The 19,027-nt window shown below is 39.1% G+C and overlaps 1 protein-coding gene across 1 annotated transcript; it reads left to right on the top strand.

Annotated features, from left to right (window-relative positions):
- Nucleotides 1-8,869: 8,869 nt before the first annotated feature.
- FIBIN (fin bud initiation factor homolog) lies at nt 8,870-11,086 on the top strand. Its single transcript, XM_056133203.1, has one exon. The coding sequence runs from the start codon at nt 9,202-9,204 to the stop codon at nt 9,835-9,837; it is 636 nt and encodes a 211-aa protein (XP_055989178.1). The 5' UTR covers nt 8,870-9,201; the 3' UTR covers nt 9,838-11,086.
- The last annotated feature ends 7,941 nt before the right edge of the window (nt 11,087-19,027 follow it).

Below are 19,027 nucleotides of genomic sequence, written 5' to 3'. Positions count from 1 at the left end.
GATAATACAAAGGGTAAGGCATTTGCCTCACATGACATTGATGCCAGTTTATTTCCCAGCACTATATATACTCCCAGAAGGACTGCCAGGAGTGATCTCTGAGCACAGACCAGGAGTCACATCTTCCTTATTTGGATTTACTCTGTTCCTGCAGTACTGAAGGTGAAGGTGAATCAATGGAGATAGTTCCTCTCCCTCTACCTCCAATCCCCCAGCATCTTTGAGGGATAAGGCTTGGAATTGTTTTTTTCCTTCTCTGCTGGTCTTCATCAAGGGAAGATAATTAGAGCAGTTTGAGATTTGGTGTATACAGCTGTCATGCAGTCACACAATTTAAATGCAGTGTGAGGCGTATTAAAGCGACAGAGGTCAGCCTGGAAGCTGCCAAGAACTAGATGGAGGGCAGGGAATCTGCTTCCCATTCCAAAGGAATCTACTTCCCATTTCAAAAATGCTCTGGGACTGTCAACCTGGAGATTAATCTCATCTGGAGGTCTGTGGGAACAAAGGTTCAGGATATGCAGAACTGGACCAGTTGATATGGCTCAGGTCTGGCCCTAGTGATATTCTTTTAATAAGTATAAGAACATATACACAAAGAATGCTATTTCTTAATGACATTTCTTGCAAATATTGTTCCAATTCTTTTAACTAATTATGATTATAATGGTTTTGTTTTAAAAAAACCATGCAACCAACTTTTTTTATATCTTTTTATAATAGATAATATTATAATAATATAAATTATATATAGAAATTCACTGTCACTGTCACTGTCTTCCTGTTGTTCATCAATTTGCTCGAGCAGGCCCAGTATCATTGTGAGACTTGTTACTGTGTTTGGCATATCGAATATGTCGTGGGTAGCTTGCCAGGCTTTGCCCTGCCTCCACCAAAATGCAGGAGCTGAGAATCAAAGGGAGCCAGGTAAACATAGAAGATAACCAAATGTTCGAGTTACCAGATACTCACTAGCCACAATGCCTATGTACGTAAATGCTGATCTTTGAATCTATAGGCTAAGGAGCGATGTACTTTTAAGTGGATTGGTTAAGAAAGCATATGTTGTTACAAATCTATTGGCTATAAAATGCACGGGCTTTGTTGTAACGGCCAGTGAAGGCCTATAGAAGTTCGGGGTCTTGCCTGATGGCTCGACCCTGGCTAGCCAGTCTTACAATAAACCTTGCTTGCTGTTTGCAGTCTCTGGAGTCTCTTTGTCGTTAAAGGGAAACCACGATCCGCGTCCTAACAATACCTGACAGGAGAATGCACAAAATTCTTATTCAATACCTAAAAAAGCATATTCAAGTAAATTGCAATATGGCAGTGGCTGAGTAAGGTTACTGTCCTTCCTTCATTTATTTGACTATTGGGCTCATTAAGTCACCATGTTGTAATCAAGTTTCTCAAGATACAAATGAGTGCTATTCAGAGAGCTATTTTGGGATCGGACTAGTGTCCCAAAGAACTTGAGGCCCAGAAGAAGTCAGAGATGAGTTTATAAAGGCAAATATCTCATCCTAGTCAGACATTGGATACAATGGATAAGAGAGAGTAGGAGCTGTCATCAGCAAAGCAAATTACAGAAGCAAAATAAACCAGTTAAAGGTTAAACTGCCATACAGAGAGAACAATTGCTTGTAGCTACAGGGCTTGTGGGGGATGACAATTATGATGTGGGGAGGAGGGTAGCTGAAAGGCTTTATGGGCTATACCTGTTAGTGGGTTATACCTGGTTCTTGGAGCAATAGTGAGGTGTTCCCTTCATCTGAAAGACTAGGAGAGGGAAAAATATGACCCCCTATATCAAGAGCCCTTAGATCAATCAGCAATAGGGGTCAAATTATGAGCAAGTAAACAAAGTAAGAGATAAAGTGTGGATCTTTTGCAGATAGCAAAAAGAGAGCTATAAAAATTGAAAGTAAATTGAACCCTGTGTGGAAGTAGGAAGTGGGAATATGTTCTTTAAAGTTCAGACTGTTCTTCCCCAAAGCCACAATGCCAAGCTGATTTTGACTCATCTTCAAAGAAAGTGTCTCTCATCCCCTTCCAATTGCATTTCTTTAGAATTAAAAATTGTGTTTACATTCAAAACATAATCAAGGACTTGTTTGCAGCAGGACAACTTGAAAATCTCTAAGCACTTGAAAGAAAGACTAGAACAAAAAAAAGAAGAAGAAGAAGAAGAAAAACACAAGCTTGGAAAATGTTACTATTTTCTAAGAAAAAAAAAGATTCTGTTATAACCCTGTCACATTCCTCCACTCCCAATTCAACTGATTTCTGAAGGGCATTTGTTTGACCAGTATTCTGTACTCCTTTATAATGGGTGCCTTGAATAAGGGGACTTATTCAGTCCCATTTTTCCTCAATAACGTCAGTCTTAACCTAAAAACAAAAGCCCTTTTCCCCATCAGATGTGAACATCCATACTCCGACATCATCATTTTTGTCGGTGCCTCCCCTATGGTCCTCACTGTGTGTTTCCATTTCCTGAGTCTTCACCTTGCTTTCTCAGTAACCCCCATAGACTGTATTGAAGCATCTTCTTATTTTGCCAATTTGATTGCTGAACTTATTGCTTTCTGAGTTAAAGGAGATGGAATATTTTCTTTCTTATACTTTATCTCTCTGACTTTTCTTATCTCCTTAAATTCTGTTGGATTCAAGAATCAAAGCGATGAGAAAAAGAAACTGCTGAAACAGGGAGAATAAACACTAATTCTTCTCCAACATAGCTGGATCTAGGTCATGATCTTCCAAAAGCAGAAAAGTGCAAATTTTTACCAGGCAAATAGCAAATTACTCTGCAGGGTGGTCTCATGCTTTTCAAAATTTTAGACAAGAACACCCTCACACCATATGTACAAATTGCTGCATAGTTTATTCAGCATGGGTCAAAAGTCACTCTTTAGAGTGAAACTGAATGATCTAAATATGGAATTCACAAAGTTTTTTCACTTCTTTCCTGCCATGATCTTCCTGATTAAGTGTGAGACATCAGGGATTGACTGTTAGCCAGGCAAAAACATACGCTCAAATAGATAGCCTAATTAAATAACAAAATTCCTTGAATTATACAATTCAACAATCACAACGAATAAATATTTGATCCATGCGATACACTTGGCATTGGGCTAATCACAGAGAATATTAAGTCAAATAAAACATATCCCTATCCTTGAAGAATTCACAAATAGTAAAAAAAGACTAGATTTATAATCTGGCACACAGCAAAACACATACAAAGAAACAATAAAAAATACCATAAAAACACTGACCACAAAAAGATGTTGAAATAATAAGTAAAAGTACCCAACTTAACTTAGAGTGCTGACAAGTATTCATTAAACACCTCCTGTGTTCCAGTCATTATCTAGATATTAGGAGATATAAATGACTTTTTGTTGTGTAAGTAGAGCTAGAGAGACAAACTTTAAAGCATAGTATATAAATTAAAGCATAACTATGAATAATTAAAAAATTCTATGAGAAAAACAGAGTGATAGAAAGAATGAAACAGAGAACTAATTAAAGTCCATAAATCAAGGAGAAACTTTAGAGAAAATGACATTATAGTTAAGACATAAAAGATGAGTAGGGGAGAGAATTTCAGGCAGGCTTAACTGAGTGAATAAAAGGAGAATTTTTAAAAGTATCTCATGTGACTTGGTGCAAACAGTAGGTAGTTTTAGGAGGTAGGACTTTAGGAACTAGGAATCAATAATTCAAGGACTGGTAGGCCAGTTAAGGGGATTAAATTTCAGCCTAAATGCAGATGAAAGTCATGAAAGCATCTGAAATGGAAGAGAAAACCCCTGTCAATGACACCAAGTACTTGTAATATGTCTGACATAGCATGTACACAGAGATTCTAAACAATGCTCTGGCTTAAGCATTATAAATGCTTCATCCAATTTCTTTACAGCACCCTGCTCTGATCTTGCCTGTGATCATTTTCAGTGACTGCATCTCTTCAGTAAGGATTTAAGTGTCAGTTATTGTTTCCTCCCCTTACATAAAAATTCTAATACTTCTATCCTCAGAATCATCCCAGCAAGCTGATCTGCAGCCCTCTATCTTGTATCATGCTCTATGCCCCACCCCCAGCCCACCTCCACTTCCTGGAACCCTTCTTCATGTACTTGATTCTTGCACTTTCTTAAGATTCTTACTCTTGTCTCCATTTCCCTCATTCACCCAAGCCCACAGCCCTTGCCTCCTGATTCGGTTTGGACTAAATACATGAGTGCAAAAGCTGTGTCTATCCTGACTGTAGCATTGTAGCACTGTCCTCCCGTTGTTCATCAATTTGCTCAAGTGGGCACCAGTAATGTCTCACAACAAATTGTGAGATTTGTTGTTACTGTTTTTGATGTATTGAATACATCACGGAGAGGCTTTGCCCTGCGTTTGTGATACTCTCCATAGCTTTCCAGACTCTCCTAGAGGCGTGGAGGAATTGAAACCAGGTAGGCTGCATGCAAGGCAAACACCCTACCCTCTGTGCTATCGCTCTTGCCCATTCTGACTAAATATTGAAATAATTTTCACTATTGTACAATATATTTATATCATTGCAATATAGGGTGTTTGCCTTGCATGCAGCCAATATGGCCGACCTGAGTTTGATTCCTCCACCCCTCTCGGAGAGCCCGGCAAGCTACTGAGAGTATCTCGCCTGCACAGCAGAGCCTGGCAAGCTACCCGTGATGTATTAAATATGCCAAACACAGTAACAACAAGTCTCACAATGGAAATGTTACTGGGCCCGCTTGAGCAAATCGATGAACAACGGGAGGACCGTGGCCATGACCATGAGCATATTTATAACTTTTGCAAAGTTATAAAATATGCAAAAAACACATACTTATGCATTTATAACATACACACTCATTTTCTGTTCCAGAGAATGTCTACGGTGCTTTTTCTCTTGGAAAATATGTTTAGAGACATTTAATACTTCTACCCATTTAATTGGGCTGGAGCAATAGCACAGTGGGTAGGGTGTTTGCCTTGCATGCTGCTGACCCGGGTTCATTTCCTCCATCCCTCTTGGGGAGCCTGGCAAGAGGAATGGATAGAGACATTACTGGTGCCTGCACGAGCAAATTGATGGACAACAGGAGGACAGTGCTACAGTGCTACCCATTTAATTGTCATAATCTAGGCACATGCTAACAATATCTACCCTCTCTGTGTACTGTCTTAATCACTTTTATGAAGATAGCACAGCAGTTGGGCGTTTGTCTTGTGCGCAGCCAACCCAGTCAAGCTGGGTTCGATTCCTCTGCCCCTCTCGGAGAGCCCAGTAAGCTACCGAGAGTATCTCTCCCACATGGCAAATCCTGGCAAGCTACTCATGATGTATTCAATATGCCAAACATAGTAACAACAAGTCTCAAAATAGAGATGTTACTGGGCCCGTTCAAGCCAATCGATGAACAACGGGAGGACAGTGTTTTTGTTTGACAGTCAACAATTAGTATACAAAAGTGATACGTGACTCTTATAAGTGTAGCACAAGACTTCCTAGGATCCTCTTCCTTCAATAATATCAGCCTAGAAGTTCTCATATTGTAAGTGGTACAGCAGTATTTTCTCATCGAAGATACTTACAAAGGCACCTTGACTTGTAAACTTGAATTTGGGTTAGCATTTTAATGTTATTTGGTGTAGGCATAACACAGTCTATTCTGATTAATAGACAAATATTTAGAGAATTGATCAGACCCCTCCCCCATGTTATGTTATGTTATAACACGTTCACAACATACTGTTATCTTCTGGCTCCATAGATAACTACAACTGATGTATTTGTATGATGAAAATGCTGTGTAATTGTAAATCTTCCCACTCTACATTCAATAAAATTAGTTGTTGTGGGAGCATGAAAATCTAGAAAATGCCACAAAAGAGACTTATCTCCCCCTAGGGTCAGCGTTAAACATTTACCAATACACTATTACAAAGGGGTGAAGTATGGGATAGCACTGTAGCACTGTCTTCCTGTTGTTCATCGAATTGCTCAAGAGAGCACTAGTAACATCTCCATTGTGAGACTTGTTGTTACTGTTTTTTGGCATATCAAATACATCACGGGTAGCTTGCCAGGCTTTGCTGTGCAAGCAGAATACTCTTGGTAGCTTGCTGGGCTCTCTGAGAGATGCGGAGGAATCAAACTGAGGTCCGCTGCATGCAAGGCAAACGCTCTCCCCACTATGCTATCGCTCTGGTCCTGAAGTATGGGCTACAGGAAATATTTGTAGTTAATTCCCCAAAATAAAATTTTCATACCATCTTCTTCATTAACAGGAGTCTATATTAGCCAAGTAGTTTGCATGGAACCCTGTCCTCAGCTTCATTGTATCCTTATTTCTTAAGCTCAGGGGCTAATCTTAAACCTTGAGCTACTGTCAGCCTGGCTTGATAATGAGTAAGTAACATAGCTCAGGTCAAATGTAGGTACTAAATCTAATTTGAAAATCCTGCAATTGATTTATCAGAAAGTCTAACCAGCTAAACACAGGCATAAAATTTCTCAACCACCTAAGTTACTGGTATCCATCCTGAAAAAGATTGCCCAAGAATAAACAGACGCTGATGAAGTAGAAACAAAAAAATGTGAGAGAACAACTATGCTCTGGGCCAGGTCTAAGCAAAAAAATGGTAATCAAGACTCTGAAAATCAACCATTTCTTTCAATCTGATTAAAACGTGCTCTCAGATATTTGTACCAAAATGATTCTTTCCTGATATGTGACATGGGGTTTGTAACTTTAGATGAGGTCTATATGGAAAAACAAATATTCTTAGCCATTCTCATTACGACTGCAGGTTTATATATATATACCTGAGCCTCTAACCAGAAAACCTCTTTGTAGGCTAATTTTTTTTGTTGCATGTGTATATATCCATAGCAATTTAATATTGAGTCCTGAATATAGGATGAGAGAAGTAGCAAAAGGTGCTTAATATAGATTTACTTAACTAAATTTGGTGGTAAATCAGGAAATGATTGTGCAAGAAGTGGATTGAATCAGTAAATTCCAATCCCATCTTTGCCAAGTGGCTAATTTGAATCCATCTGTTGTCATTTGTGAATGTCCCAGGGAAGAAGAAATGAAGCAATACAACTCTTGAGTCCAACAGTTCATTTTCTTTACTGGAGAAGGTTGCAGAAGCTGAAACACAGCAGCTATACAGCATCATTGTTAGTTGACAGAAACACTAAGAAAACTTCTTTCTTCTGTGTTTCATGATAATATATATCTGAAAAAATATAAAAATATTAAAATCCCAGGAAAATTAAAAGCCTGGGACTCCATATCGACAAAGTATTCGTTACTTAACCAGACTTCTCATTGCCTGTCTAAGTGTCTGGGTGAGTTACACCAGTAAAAGTGGTGACAATTGTGACAGTTCCAGAATTGCGTGACACACTCTCTCTCTCTCTCTCTCTCTCTCTCTCTCTCTCTCTCTAAATGACACCAACCCCTCTGACACAGAGAAGGAAATAAATATCAATCCATGTAAAGTGCATGAGCACTTCAGTTATACTTCTAAGCAGGTAGAGAATCCTGTTGTTCATCGATTTTGCTTGAATGGGCACCAGTAATATCTCCATTGTGAGACTTGTTATTACTGTTTTTGGCATATCGAATATGCCATGGAGAGCTTGCCAGGCTCTACCGAGTGGGCGGGATACCCTCGGTAACTTGCTAGGCTCTCCAAGAGGGGTGGAGGAATCAAACCTGGGTCAGTTTAGTAGGCCTATAAGGCAAACGCCCTACCTGCTGTGCTATCTCCACCCCTATTTGTATCACCTAAAAAACCCTCCCATATGTAAGAAATGCTAAATAAACATCTGTTGAACAAATGTGATGGCCTGAAGGAAGGCATTTCATAAATCAGAAGCTAAAATGACACGGGGGTGGGGGTGAGGGAGGGGATGCTTTTTTAACTGAAATTTTAAAGACCCAGTGACTTAAATAAATGCAGGTTCAACTACAGTCTAACTTTGTGCCTATTTACAATTTGCTTATCATTGTGTTCCTTGGCTTCTCCACCTGGAAATGAGTATATCAGAGTCAGCCTTGTACTCTTCAAAAACTCTTAACTATCCCAAAGTATCAAGTTGTTAGGTGAAAGATGCAATTCAGGAATTTATCATGGAGTTTTGTACAAGTGAAAATTCCATAAAATCGTCTCTGTTGTTTATATGTTTAATAAATTGGTGAAATTTTATTTATTGGTTTTTGGTCTTATTCCTACTAGCACACCACGTATTAGTCGGTTTTCTGTACTCCTACTGCTTACAAAGTACTACTACTATACATTTTGATTAACCATTTTTCAAACAAAATGTCCATTCCCTTCTTCCAATTGACCTGCAAAGTCACAAACTTTCAGTGCCTAAAATAGACATATTCAACAAACTCAGAATTGCCCCTTCCTCATAAACGCAAAAGTCGGGTTGGGGACACAGCAACCCCATCATTCATTGTAGGAATTGTCTATCACCTCGTCCCATTTTTCTCCTTCAAGCTAAATTCCAGGTTACAGGCTCTCGTCCTTAAAAAGAGACCCTGTACCTTTAATAACGGAGACCTGGTGAGAGTTTTTTTTTTTCCTTCCAAACTTCTTCCCAGGCTTCCAAGTGACGAAACCAGCTGTAATTTGAGAGCCGAAATTCCTCAGGATATCAATTAGCCCAAGGAAAAGATCCTCATTCCCACTCAGTCAGTCCTGGAGTTGAAATAGTTATCAGAAGGACCGAGTCTCTCTCTCCAGTTACAGGTTGCAACTTCCCGGAGCTCGAGGGAAACCCCAAAGTGTGAGCTGGGCAGTAAAACCCGCCGGTTTGCTGGCGGACCCCCTGGAGGAGGGGCTTCCCCTGGCCCTGGCCGGGCCGCACCCGGATCCTGCAGGCAAAGAGCCCGCCGAGCTCCAGCCACCCGCAGAGCGCGCGGCGAGTGCAGGGCAGAGCGAGCGCGCATCCTGCGCTACCAGCCGTGCCACCGGGCGTTGGTGCCACAGCCCCATGCAGCGAGCTGCGGAGGAGGAGCCAGCGTGCTGCAAGCCGACAGCGACGGCCGCAGACGCCTGTTTGGGGAGGCCCTGACTTCCAAGGGGATCCCCTTCCTCCGGCCTGGACCAAAAAGTTTTCTCCAGGGTTTCCAGCCTGAACTCTCCAGGATGGTGCTCTTGAAGTTCCTCTGGATGGCTTTCTTCTATCACCTGTGTCAGGGCTACTTCGACGGTCCCCTGTACCCGGAGATGTCCAATGGCACTCTGCACCACTACTTCGTGCCCGACGGGGACTACGAGGAGAACGACGACCCCGAGAAGTGCCAGTTACTGTTCAGGGTGAGTGACCGGCGGCGCTGCTCTCAGGGGGAGGGCAGCCAGGCCAGCAGTCTGCTAAGCCTCACCCTGAGGGAGGAGTTCACAGTCCTGGGCCGCCAGGTGGAGGATGCTGGGCGCGTCCTGGAGGGCATCAGTAAGAGCATCTCTTACGATCTGGACGGGGAAGAGAGCTATGGCAAGTACCTGCGACGGGAGTCGCACCAGATCGGGGATGCTTACTCCAACTCAGACAAGTCCCTCACGGAGTTGGAAAGCAAGTTCAAGCAGGGCCAGGAGCAAGACAGCCGGCAGGAGAGCAAACTCAACGAAGACTTCTTGGGGATGCTGGTCCACACTAGGTCTTTGCTGAAGGAAACGCTCGACATCTCCGTGGGTCTGAGAGACAAGTACGAGCTGTTGGCCCTGACCATCAGGAGCCACGGGACCCGGCTTGGAAGGCTGAAAAACGATTATCTGAAAGTTTAGGTGCAAGGCAGAGACCAGCAAACCAGCCCCACCCCAGTGGAGCAGGAGGGGGAACAGAAGAAGTGGCAATGGGTTCCCTGATAACTAACTTGTTTTCATATTCAGATTTGCATGGAGAGAATACTTTGAAGCCATCATTAGAAAGAATGCTGAGTCCTTTGGGGGTTTGGTTTGGTGTTGACACGTCATTTCTATGATTGCCCTGGACTTATCACCTGAAAAGAACAAATTAAAGCTATATGTCTTCCCTAACAGACTTTATAACTCTGAGAAATATGTTTCAGCTGCACCAAGAAGGACACATGCAGTGGGGACTGATAAAGGTGACATGTGGAAGTGTCCCCAAAGCGAAGTGCATCTCGCCTTTGTTTCTCAGTCTTCTCTCCTGGGCCCTGAAAGCTGTCAAAGCTGCCTGTTTGTCAGATGAACTCTCACGGGCAGTTCTGCATGCCTGGCAGAAGATGGAAGTTATCTTGTTCTCCTTTTCTCTTATTTATTAACCAAGGTCTCCAAGGTTTTGTTTTTAAGCATTTTGTTTCGGGTAAAGAGTATTGTCTAGAAATGATGTGCGAAAATCATCTGTTGCAGGGAGATGTCTGAGGGACTTCTGTGGATGTGTGGCAGTTATTGTAGCCACATTTAAGAGCTCAGCTTTGTGGCAACCACAGACTCCAATTTATATGCTCATTTGCAATGTTTCTAATTTTATGTCTATGTCATCATTTTGTAGTCCTCTGCAAAAAAAAAAAAGTAGATTGTTTTACACTACCCTACATGTTTATGATTTAGGTTGCAATGTATTCTTTCTAGTTGGGGTTTTTGTTTCTGTCTGTCTGCATCTGGTAAATTGTACTTCAAGTAGAGGGAAATTCTAATTCTATTAACTCCTTTAATTAAGGTTTATTACTCAGCCAATAAATACATTCTTGTATAATACTGGCTTACTTTCTAATTTATATAACTTGTAACTTTTCGAGTACAAAGAGGGTACAATGTAAAAGGAAAGAGAAGAATGGGATTTAAGCCAGTTTACTTAGCATATAGGATTTTTAAAGAGTAGAGGTATGGCCACATAGTTGGCAATTCTTTTTCCTCTACTCACACATACCACTCTGAAAAGAAAAAAAATAAGCTAGTCTGGATCTGAACTTGATCTCCAAAAGTCTGCCTAAAAGCTCCAATTTTCTCCAGTTTTTCTCAGACTCAACAGAAAAGTATGACAAGGCTCATACCTTGTATGCCCTTCTAGTGCAGAGAGATGCCTTCATTCTAAATTGTAGAACGTCATGGAAACTTTATTAGAGAAATCAGTCACTATGTTTGTTTGTTTGTTTTGTTTTTTGTTTTTTTTTTTGAAGGGGGGAGGTCACACCCAGCGATGCACAGGGGTTACTCCGGACTCTGCACTCAGGAATTACTCCTGGTGGTGCTCAGGGGACCATTTTGGATGCTGGGAATTGAACCTGGGTTGGCCGCGTGCAAGGCAAACTATGTTTTTATACTGTGCCTTATGAGTAATTTTACTTTGTATAATTAAAATTGTACATTTTATATTGTACAAGCTACAAAGGTGTTTAATAATTTTAAAGTCAGGTTGATATTTTTTAACGTAAGATTTCAAAAGATGGAAGTGTCCTTGATTTCAGGTGTTCCCCCAGACAGCAGCCATTCTCATGTCAACTTAAATATTACTTCCTTCAAACATAAATGCATATACATATTTCTTGGGGAAAATGAACAATGTTCATAATCCTCTACTAAAAAGTAAGCCATTTTTTAATCTCACACATATGAGGAAACCAGTATTCTCCTCCTATATGGTGTCCCATATCATTTTATTCCAGTAGGGGAAACTGAGGCCCAGAAATTTTCTTACTTACTCTCAGCTCATTTTAACAGCCTCAACACTTACATGGGTAATTTTACTAAGCTGTTTATTTTAAGTATGCTTAGAAAAGAAAAGGAGTGGCCAGAAACTTGAAGGTTTGTGTAACTATCTGAACCACTAAAAAATTTAAAAGGACAGCTTTTGAAATAAAACTTTAATTTATTTGTATTTTTTTTCATTAAGGTAAATGACAATTGAAAAAAGCTTTCCTTGCTCTATAAAAGATCAGGAAATAAATTATGTTCAGGCCCAAGTTCAAGTGATATTTGATGCTTAAATGTCTGTCACCACAACTCTCTATCTCTCAAAACTGTTCACACTTCACAGTCCATTGGTCTAATCCATAGACATGATAAATGCCATCTTAATTTTCCCAACAGTCATCAGAGGTCTATAGATTAGAGGCATGGTTGGGAAACTGGTATACTAGTGAATGCTAGTTTCAATCAATTGGTAGTGACTGCACATTGTGTTTTAAAGGACTTAAAAGACAGACACAGATGTTAAGCGCTGTCCTCAATTAGAGATGTGGTCCATGGTGCAGGAAAGGGAGTAGGGATGCATCTGCTACAAATTTGAAATCCCTGAAATAGATTATGCAGAAGCTTCTTTCCAGTGCTAACATTCTCTGATTCCTGTAAAACCAGAACAAAATTAATTTGACATTGAATCATCCAGGAGGTCTAATGGTAGAGTCAAGTCAAACCACAGAGTCTCATGTAAATGGCCTGAGAAACCAAATGAGAATTTCCAGGTGGAAATAGGAACCCTCTTAGATTTAAACCTAGAGAACAGAATAAGGCTTTCCCAAGTCCCCATTTTTTTTTATAGAGCCAGCTCATTCAGTTCTTCCTTTTCCTTCTTTTTTTGCTATTCTTAATAGGATTTAATTACTCACAGGGTGGCATTCCCTTTAAGGGAGTAGTTCTATAATGTTTAAACCCTGAAATATGTTAAGAATCTAAAGAATATTCATATTTTCCACACACCTCTGAAAAGTCTACTTGTATCCATATCACTTGGAATATTATTTAATTTTACTGATCTTTCTCAATCACTGACTGATCTATGTCAGACACTGACTCAGATTGAGGATAATCGTGGAATATTACAAAGCCTTGAGACTCCATCTCTGAACCAAAAGTTTTAAAATTCTTTTAGAGTTATATTTGTCATAGGGAACACTTATATTAACAATACAATGATTATTTGAATAAATAATAATAGTTGCAATAACCATAAAAGAACTGACTGTTATGAGAACTCATTATCATTGATCAGAGGTTTTACCAAGAACTTACCTGAGTTATTTCTCTTAATTATAACAACAAACTCCAAAGAAAGTATTTTACAGAAAGAACTAATATAGAGCAAGTTCTATGACCAGTACCAGCATAGAGTGGATCTTCAATGAATGTCAATTATTGTTACTGTTATACTATCATTAGTTTTATAAAAATGAGACTCAAAGAGGTTCGATAATTTGTGCACAGTTCAAACTTGTAATGTCTTATATACTTCACTATGCCCTTACTTTTTATACTGATAAATATCTGTGGGACTAGAAAGGGCAAATAAAAAAAGAATATGAATATAAGGAATCTGCTGAGTCCCCCAACATGCATTCTAAATATCGTCCTGCATAAGCCATTAAGCTTACATTCTAAAGCACTTCAGAGGACTGACTGATGATAAACACAAGTCCCGCAGTCCCTCTGCTTACACAATTTCTCACTGTCTCTGTGCAAAGCAGTATATAGTATAATTTATTTTCAAACTCCCAAACTAACCACTGGATAACTTCCATGTACCTAGACCGAAGCACTTTGTTTCCGGTAGGTGTAACCTTTCATGAATTTTTAGATAATGAATCTAAGGCACATTCAGACTTATCCTACAACAAGAATAAGGTCAAGAGTGAAACACAGGCTGACTGAGTTCTCTATCACCTGGATACTTACTAATGATACTTTTCCTTTCAAAAGCAGGACTACTGAACTGGTTGGATAGTACATCTGATAAAGCACTTGCTTGCACGTGGCAACCCCAGGTTTCATCCACAACACCACGTGTGGCTCTGTGGTTCCATGCACAGCACCACAGCTCCCTGAGCACTACCAAGAATGATCCTTGAGCACAAAATGGATCCCTAAGCTCCATTGGATATTTTCCAAGCACAATAACAATAGATGAACACCAGACCCATAATTTTTAAACTCCTGCTGCACCTACAACCTTTGATAAACGTCTGAAAACATTTTTCTCATGTGATTTCCTTGAGTGAAAAAAAATCAAGACCAATTTCTCTTAAAGAACATTCCTGGCCATGAGAAATAGCTCAATCAACTGAGCGCAAACTTTGCATGTATGAGGCTTTGTTTCAATTCCTGTTTTGGTCCCTGAGCACCATTAGGACACACCCTTTGGCACAGAGCCAGTAGTAGCCCCAAGCATGTCAGGTATGACCCTCCCATGAAATTTAAAAAAGATTCTTCTACTTTATTTTTTGTGAGTGAAGTGTAAATTTCTTGCATTTGTACATGTCACTCAGAATCTTTGCTGGAATACAAAGGGTTTCATTCTAAGTATTATATTTCCCAAAGATGTTCATTTTTTTTATTACATTTTATCATAACACATATTTTTAGATGCTAGTCAGGACAATCCATGGTATTTATCCTTTGGAGATAGTATCCAATGCCGACATCTAGAAAAGTTGTTCAGTGTAGAATGACTGACTTCAGATATATATGTACCATGTACTTGGGATGTCTGCCATTCACAATTAATTTATTCACTACAAAGTATTTATTTAACTTCTACTACTATGTGTGAGCACTATTCCAGAATAAAACAATCGAACAAAAATTCAAATTTTTTTATCCCACATTTAAATGTGCTGATTCAATTAATTCATCCATGATCCTCTAATAGAGGGCAAAGTACAAGCACATTAAACATATGTAGTGCACCGCAGGAGCTATAGTACAGGAAGCAAGGTGCTTTGCTTGTGTGTGACTACATTGGCATTGGCTTGCAAACCTGGTTCAAATCCCCAATACCACAAACAGTCCCTTGAACATGTCAGGGTTCACTTTGAGAACAGATCTATAAATAATCTCTGAGTACCTTAAGGTGCACCAAAACCCCAAATATATGTCTATGTACATGTATATATGTGTGTGTGTGTGTATATATATATACATATATATATATATGGTGAGGCAGTGGTATATACCATTGTGATAAATTTCATTTCATAACTTTCATTTCTGAATAAGCAAAGTTTAATATTTTATCTGAATATTTTGAGTCTTAAATCTTAAGTTGAAGAGGCTGGAGAGCCAGTACAGTGTGTAAGGTGCTTGAAGGCAGCAAACTTGGGTTCAATCCCCAGCATCCCATATGGTCCTTAAAGTTCTGCCAGGAATGATCTTTGAGAGCAGAGCCAAGATAAAGACCTGAGCATCACTGGGTGTAGCTTCAAAGTAAAATTAATGTTTAGAAACTAAATAAATCTTGATTAAAGGAGATTAGAAAGGCAAATAATGGAAAAAGGGTCAGGGAAGAGCTTTCTTCATAAGAGAACATAAAAATTAGATTGTTAAAGAAGAAATAAATTTATACATTTGAGAAGAGAAAGAGGAGAGAGGAAAGCCAGTGTTTGATAGAATAAATTAGAGAAAGAATTGTAAAGATTGAAGTTAAAGTAGAGAACTAGATCCAGGTAATGTAAGAACTAGATTGTCATCCCAAGTAACGTATATTTAATTTTACCTGTAATACAAGTAATGTAATACAAGTAAAATAAAAGTATAAATGAATATATTCATTATAAATATTGTCTGACTACACATGATTAGTATTACTTCTGAGTATTAATGTATAATACCTAGATATAATGTACAATTTGTCTTATTTTCTTCTGGATATTATAATTTCAATGTGCTGAAAGTCTAAAAAAAGTGGTATGTTCACTCTGAAAGGAGATTAACCATAGGGAATCAAGAATGAAAGCAAGTGAGCTAAAAAAAAAAAAAACGCAATATAAAGATCCCAAGATATGCCCTAATCATAATATCAAATATCATAGAGACACAATACTGAAAGCAGAAAGAACAAAGAAGGAAATTACATACAAAGAATCGTACATACCTTAGATTTATAGTAGACCTATTGTATAAAATTCTCCAGGCTCAGTTCAATGGAGGACTATAGTTAAAAAACAAACAAAACAAAACAAAAAAAAAAACCTTAATGAAGTGATTGCCTCACCAAGAATATTCCAAGAATATTTTTTCTGGCTAGACTCTTATTCAAACTTGAAGGAATCATGCATGATTTCTTTGATAAACAACAGTTCAGGAACTTCATGGAATCAAAACCAATCTTAAAAGAAACACTGAGGGGCAAGACAAACCCCACAAACACAACAAATTTCTATAGAAAGATGGCATAAAACCCCATAACAATAATCTCTCTCAATATCAATAGACTAAATGCACCAATTAAGAGACACAAACTGGCAAAATGGATTTAAAAAATTGAATCCAACATTCTATTGCCTACAAGAAACACATTTGAATAGTCAGAACAAACACAGACTTAAAAGGCAAAGGTTGGAAACAAGTTTTCAAGCAAACTCTTTAAAAAATTTGAGGATGGCCATAACAGTATCCAAATACATAGATTTCAGACTAGAAAAGGTGAGAAGAGACAGCAAAGGGCCATTTCTTAATAATCAAGGAATATATACACTAGGAAGAAATTACACTCCTAAACATATATGCGCCTAATAAGGGGCCAACAAAATACTTAAAACAACTGCTAATAGACTTTAAGGAAGACAATGGCAGCAACACAATAGTAGTTGGGGACTTCAACACTGCCTCTTGATAGATCAACAAGACTAAAACTCAGGAAGGAAATACTGGCACTGAAGGAAGAAATGGAAGAGAGGAGACTAGTAGATATATACAGGACTTTTCACCACCCAAAAGTCGAATACACATCCTTCTTCAGTGCACATAGGATGTTCTCCAAAATATACTACATGCTGGGCCACAAAACAAATCTCTATTAAGTCAAGAAGATAGAAATTATATCACCTATATTTTCAGACCATAATGCGCTTAAAATAGAAGTTACACACAGAAGTAGAGAACCAAATAAAATACCTGGAAATTAAACAGCTCACTACTGAACAACCAGTGTGGTACAGAGGAAATTAAAGAAGAAATTAAAATATTCCAAGAAACAAATGAGAATGAGGTATACGCTACCAGAACCTGCAGGTCATATCAAAAGCAAGAGGAAAATTTAGAGCAGCTCTGCAAACATTCATCAGGAAGAAAGAAAGGGCCCACCTAAATAATCTGACTTCACAGCTGAAGATATTAAAAAATGGCCTTTGTTGGTCAAACCAAACCAGCAGGAGGAAATTGTTCATTGCAGCACTCTTTACAATAGCCAGAATCTGGAAAAAACCTGAGTGCCCAAGAGCAGATGACTGGTTAAAGAAACTTTGGTACTTTTACACAATGGAGTACTATGTAGCTGTTAGAAAAGATGAAGTTATGAAATTTACATACAAGTGGTACTACATGGAAAGTATCATGTTAAGCGAAATGAGTCAGAAAGAGCGGGATAGACACAGAAAGATTGCATTCATCTGGGGAACATAAAGCAACAAAAAGGGAGACTAACACCCAGGAATGGCTGAGATTAGTACCAGGAATTTTGCTCCATGAATGGAAGGCCAGCCACACTTTCTAGGTGAAAAGGAAGCTCAGATAGAGAAGAGAGCACCAAATGAAGGGTGTTGTGAGGACCCTCCCAGGGTGGGAGAAGCATGCTAAAAGTAGTCTATAGACCAAACATGATTGCCACTCAATGCCTCTCTTGCAAAACACAGTACCCAAAAGAAGAGAGAGAGAACAAGGGGGAATACCCTGCCACAGAGGCAGGATGGGACGGGGGGGATGGGGAGTGGGGGGGATGCTGGGACCCGTGGTGATGGATGACGGGCACTGGTGGAGGGATGGGCACTTGATCATTGTATAACTGAAACCCAAGCACAAATTTTGTAAGCCTATAACTGTACCTCATGGTGTTTCACTAATAAAAAAAGAAAAAAAAAAACAGTAAAAAAAAAAAAACATAAGCCCTGGCCCAAATAGATTCACTAGCTAATTCTCCCAAACCTTGTGTATGGGACAAAGAGAAGAGAGTATAGAGAAGGGACCAACATGATAATAAGAGTTGGAAATGGTCATTTTGGACAGGAACTGAGTGTTGAAAGTAGATAAAGAGATATATCTTATAACCTTTCTTTATCTGTATTGCAAACCATAAGGCCCAAAAGGAAAAAGAGAGAGAGAGAGCGAGAGAGAGAGAGCAAGAGAGAGAGAGAGAGAGGAGTAAAGTGCCGGCCATAGTTGCAGGCAGCAGGGCAGAGAGGCAGGATGGAAACTGGGACCATTGGTGGTGGAAAAAGTACACTGGTGAAGGGACAGGTATTAGAATATTATATGACTAAAACCCACTGATGAACAATTTTGTAAATATGCATATCACTGTGATTCAATTTAAACATTTTGAAATAATAAAGAAACAAAAATATAATAACAACAAAAAGGAATGAAAGCAAGAAACCATCAGTAAGATAACTGCCAAGTCATGTGATGAGAAATGATGGAGAATTGATCTTAGGTGACCTACTAGATTAATGAGTCAGCATTAAAATAAGAATAGGAATCTTATGAATAAATAAAAATGAAAGGAATTCATAATCATTCAGAAGGAGATGGTGAAGATGACAGGAAGTAGCCCTGATTCTCTACAGGTCTTCTATAGAACCTCCTATTGCTTTGTTCTAAAAGAACGTGTTGTTCTCAATCTACTTCTGCATTGATCCAATTTCCCAATTCTTGGTAAGAGGTGTGCTTCATAGCCTTTGTCTTTAAACATAGCATTACCAGGACAAAGAGGAGAGTACAGCAGGAAGGGTACTTGTCTTGCCTGCATCCCCATCTGGGTTTGATCCCCAGAATTCTGTATGGTCTCTTGAGCATTGCCAGGGGTGATCCCTGATGATCCCTGAGTGCAGGGGCAGAGTATCCCCTGAGCACAGCTGGGTGTGTCCCCTCCAAAAAAACAATCATGATAATCATGATATAATAATAATAATAAAAGTTAGAATGAACTCCTTTGGATTCTTGGTCAGTTTTTCCTTCCATCAAAGTGGTTCAAATGTATAAATGGAATTTGGCTGCTCTCTTGATTACATGAGGCAATCTATAT

The sequence above is a fragment of the Sorex fumeus genome, unplaced genomic scaffold (assembly GCF_029834395.1).
Source record: "Sorex fumeus unplaced genomic scaffold, SorFum_2.1 ptg000007l, whole genome shotgun sequence".
Classification (NCBI taxonomy): Eukaryota; Metazoa; Chordata; class Mammalia; order Eulipotyphla; family Soricidae; genus Sorex; species Sorex fumeus.
This window is presented reverse-complemented; position numbering and strand designations above follow the sequence as displayed.

Excerpts from the sequence above, each read along its gene's own strand:
- FIBIN (XM_056133203.1), top strand. The coding sequence starts at position 9,202 with ATGGTGCTCTTGAAGTTCCTCTGGATGGCTTTCTTCTATCACCTGTGT.